The sequence below is a fragment of the Hyposmocoma kahamanoa genome, unplaced genomic scaffold (assembly GCF_003589595.1).
Source record: "Hyposmocoma kahamanoa isolate Upper Pololo Valley unplaced genomic scaffold, ASM358959v1 213, whole genome shotgun sequence".
NCBI classification, from domain to species: Eukaryota; Metazoa; Arthropoda; class Insecta; order Lepidoptera; family Cosmopterigidae; genus Hyposmocoma; species Hyposmocoma kahamanoa.
This window is the reverse complement of record NW_020653734.1, coordinates 1,217,572-1,221,631: the sequence shown is the minus strand read 5'-3', so window position 1 is coordinate 1,221,631 and position 4,060 is coordinate 1,217,572. Positions and strand designations below refer to the sequence as shown.

General features: G+C 38.8%; 1 protein-coding gene across 1 annotated transcript; it reads right to left on the bottom strand.

The window, feature by feature from the left end:
* Positions 1-2,755: 2,755 nt before the first annotated feature.
* On the bottom strand, positions 2,756-3,427 carry LOC113227690. Its single transcript, XM_026460661.1, has 3 exons — positions 3,253-3,427; positions 3,073-3,211; positions 2,756-2,975 (listed from the first exon to the last, which is right to left on the bottom strand). Exons 1-3 carry the CDS (start codon positions 3,425-3,427, stop codon positions 2,756-2,758), a joined length of 534 nt encoding a protein of 177 aa, XP_026316446.1.
* Positions 3,428-4,060: the final 633 nt, after the last annotated feature.

The following is a 4,060-nucleotide window of genomic DNA, read 5'->3' as shown; positions in this document are numbered from 1 at the left end:
AAAGTCTATAAATATTAATTATAAGATGCTATATATATTTGTTCCTAATTATTATTATTTTACAATTTAAATATTTTCTTTAACAATAATTAATTGCTTCACCCCAAAGGGGTATGTTGTACATACTTATTACCCAAGTAGTCTTTGTATCCACATTTTTTGATCCACACCCTTACAATACTTATCTTATGACCCATACAACCATTCAAATAGAATTTAAAATACTCAGTATTGAACCGTCGTTGTTAGGGATAATTAAAAAACCTCTGTGATAAATTCGCCAGAAACTGCAATGATTGAGGCGGAATCAAATTCACTATGTTTTGTGAATCCCAGTTTAATTTTTTCAGGCAAAGGTTTTAAGTATTTAAATGTTTTTACGTATTTTTAAAAGTATTCATCACTGCACACTATGATCGAGAATGTGAATGTTCCAAGTTAGATGAAGACAAAATGTAGAACAAAACTCCACCACCAGCAATTCTCAGCATTCATCGGATGAGCTAAACCGATGCATGCTAAAATTATGGTTACCGCTACCACTATCTCTTTGTAAGTGTTAGAATGGGCCTGCCGAGTAACAAACATAAAAGGTCGTGTTTATTTAACAAATTAGGCATAAAGCTTATACCGTGATTTTATTAGTAAATAAAGGAAAAAATATTCAAGTGAAGGCCAGCACTTGAAGCGAACGAAGTGGGCGAAGATCGCCGTTGTATGATTTGTCGCATGAATGTTACTCGCAGAGTCCTCCGCGTCGCCGGTGCGCCAGATTAACCACAAATACAATGTCAACGCTGCAGTTTCCGACGAGCGAGCTGCCAAACTATACCGCCGGCGCTGCATACTTGCTAACACCCGACGATGACGTTGTGAAGAAACACCCGTGTGCCGATGTCAATGTTGCTTACCACTCACAGTTTCGGTGGGGTCGGGCTCGGCCTGCGGCGCGTGATCGAGTTCAGATTACGGGCAGTGCTCATACTCAGCAGTTAGTACTACAAGTGCTTGTTGAGGTGGTGGAAACGAACATTTCTAAGTTGGTTATGGTCTGAGTATTCTCGGTATTGCCCTCATATCGTCATTTTGCTATTCATAGTGCAGGAAATTCGGCAGAAGCTTGGCATTTTTTCCCCTCTTTGACATAACTTCCAAAAAGAAGGAATTTAACAGAGAGACGGTCGAGATACAACAACGCTATAAGTATCTCATTTCCACCGCATCGGTAAGTATGCCTTACTTTTTTACAATTGTGAAATCTTGTAGTCGTAATCTATTACGCCCCGTATATTCCCCCGTACGATGGCGTGCGGACGCTTCGGGCCTTGCCCTCCGCGAACCTCCGCCTACGGCCTCGGCACTTATGACTTTGTTTAAAAAAATAGCTCTTTACTTACATTTTAACATTGACTTACAATTATATTTTAACCACTAATTATTATCAGACAATCCTAGATATATTCTCGTGCCGATTTTCAACCCGAGCAAAGCTAATTTTTTTCAACAGCCATTTACATAAAAAAAGAACACTTGTATGGCGGCTATATCGAAAAACGGCGGAAACAAAATTTTTACCTCAAATTATAGTTGAATCCATGCCCTTTTCAGTCGAATTAGAAGAAATTTTTATCTACGGCCAAAAATGTGTGTATGGCAGCCAAAGTGAAAAATGGCCAAAAATAAATTTTGACCACAAATTATTATCAAACACCTACAGAGACCCCACATGCCGATTTTCAGTTGAATAATGGCGAAAAAGTAATGTTGATCATAAATTATTATTAAGCACTCATAGAGACTCCCACATGCCAATTTTCAAGGCGATCAAACCAAATTTTCTTCTGCCTCCAAAAAACGCTTGTATGGCAGCCATATTTTAAAATGGCGAAAAACTTATTTTGAGCACAATTATTATCCGGCACTTCTAGAAGCCTCCACATGCCAATTATCAGCCGAATCAGAGCAAGTTAAAAAATAAAAAGATAGAACAACAGGGATAAAACACAAACAAAGACAAAAATTTGTTTTTTCGATATCGGTTTTTCGCCATTTTCAAACATTGCCGCCATATAAGCGTTCGTAGGCGATAGAAAAAAATTGCTCTGTGGGTGTTTAATAATAATTTGCGGTCAAAATTATTTTAGTCATTTTTCGATATGGTTGCCATACTGACTTAGAAATGTTAATTTCCTAAATAATTGGCCTAAATCGAGATCGAACCCGAAACCTCCTCATCAAGCGCCCATTACACCGTTAAAGCGGTTGTGTGCGCTGCGAAAAAAATAGCAAAGAAATAACGCTATATGAACTGTATATTGCCACCTCTTTGTTTTTTTATGTTCCGAATTGTCCTATCGTAGTATAATGCTAATGTACTTAATATTATTTACATTCTGAGAATTTTAACTGCAAAAAAAACAAAAGTATATAATAATAATAATCATTTATTTCGGAACCAGGGGAGCTACTCTCGATCTCCATCCGACATCCGTCCGAAACAATTACTGTCAAATAAGTAATATTCGACAAAATTAAAAGACAAGTATCCAGTATGAAGCTTCATTCGCATCACGCGTCTTTTCATTTGGTCAAGTATTGCTTATTTGGCAGTAATTGTTTCGGACGGATGTCGGACGGAGATCGAGAGTAGACCCCCAGGTCAATGGATTGTTAGTAAGATTAGAAAATGCTTAAGCCTAAGGGTTAGTTACACAATACATACACAGCAACATAAAATCAATAAGAACTAAGAATACTATGCAACGGCGGTATGCAGTCGCATCCAATGAGCGAACATCGACGAGTCGTGGCGCACCTCTTGCGCATGATGGCTACAAACCCGTCCGTGGTTCCCCGCTTCCGCGAACATACCCGAGGCGCTGCAGTAGCGCGGCAGCCCCAGCAACACCCGGAACGCATTGTTGTATTGTACGCGCAGGCCGTTGTATGTCCTTCGCGTATAGATGACCCACAGACTGCAGGTATAAAAAGATTGACAATAAGCTTTAAAAAGTGTAATCTTTATTTGTCTTGTGCAGCGCGAAACCTGCGGGCCGACATATTACAACCAACGACCTACGCTCCCTCTCGATGTCGACGTTGTCAGAAAGGTCATCCGTGATCCAGTGACCCAAGTACTTAAACCTCGAAACTACTTTCAAAGGAGCACCGCAAAGTGTTACATTAGGCATAATATTGTAACATTTAGTACCTGCCTTAAAAACCATCAGCTCGCTCTTCAAAACATTGTACCTGAGTCCATGGGCGTATGAGCGTATGACTCACAAATTTGCAACAAAGACATAAGTGCTCTAATCGATGGGCTGAGCAGCACCATGTCGTCAGCGTAACTTATATTATTAACACAGACTCCGTCAATATGACATCCGACCATAGAGCTGCTCAGCTCGTCAGCGAGTCTATTCATATATAGATTGACAAGCTTGGGCGAGCTCAGCCCCCGCTCCTGCCTCACCCCGCATTCCAATCCATAACAGTCCGAGATAGCACTAAGTTGCTTTGGTTATTGTAGCAATACCTAAACAAGTCTGTTACTTCACGCTGCAAACTGGTCTCACAAAGCCCTCGATAGGTCCAAATACCACGCAATGAAATCTATTAAAATTACGGTGTTTTCAATTATTCATGAAAAAAATAAATAAATTGAGTCTTGATTGTCACGTTGTCAATTCGGAATCATAGTCTAGTATCAGCAGTAAGTGTCGCCAAGGAGCATATAGATATCGCCGTCTTAATTTTAGGAAATAAACATCGCGTATTTTTATTTAACGAGAAATTTTTTCCTGTGTGCTATTAAATAGAAAATAAACCAAATATTGAAGAGATATACGTAAATAAATATGTTCAACTTAATTTTTTATCATTAAGTACAAATCAATATTTAGACAATATTTAGGCATCCGTGTAACTATTTTAAGATTAACGTCGCGTCATAGTACGAACTGAGTGAATGAATAATCACAAAGCTGCCAATAAAACATCATTCTTTTAACATTATAATAAGCTTACTTTAAGCTCGTCATGGTACGAAAAGTCAATG

Coding starts and splice junctions, on each gene's coding strand:
- LOC113227690 (XM_026460661.1), bottom strand. CDS start 3,427: ATGAATAGACTCGCTGACGAGCTGAGCAGCTCTATGGTCGGATGTCAT. Junction 3,212..3,252: donor TCATACGCCCATGGACTCAG/GTACAATGTTTT, acceptor TTTTTAAGGCAG/GTACTAAATGTTACAATATT. Junction 2,976..3,072: donor ATCGAGAGGGAGCGTAGGTC/GTTGGTTGTAAT, acceptor TTATACCTGCAG/TCTGTGGGTCATCTATACGC.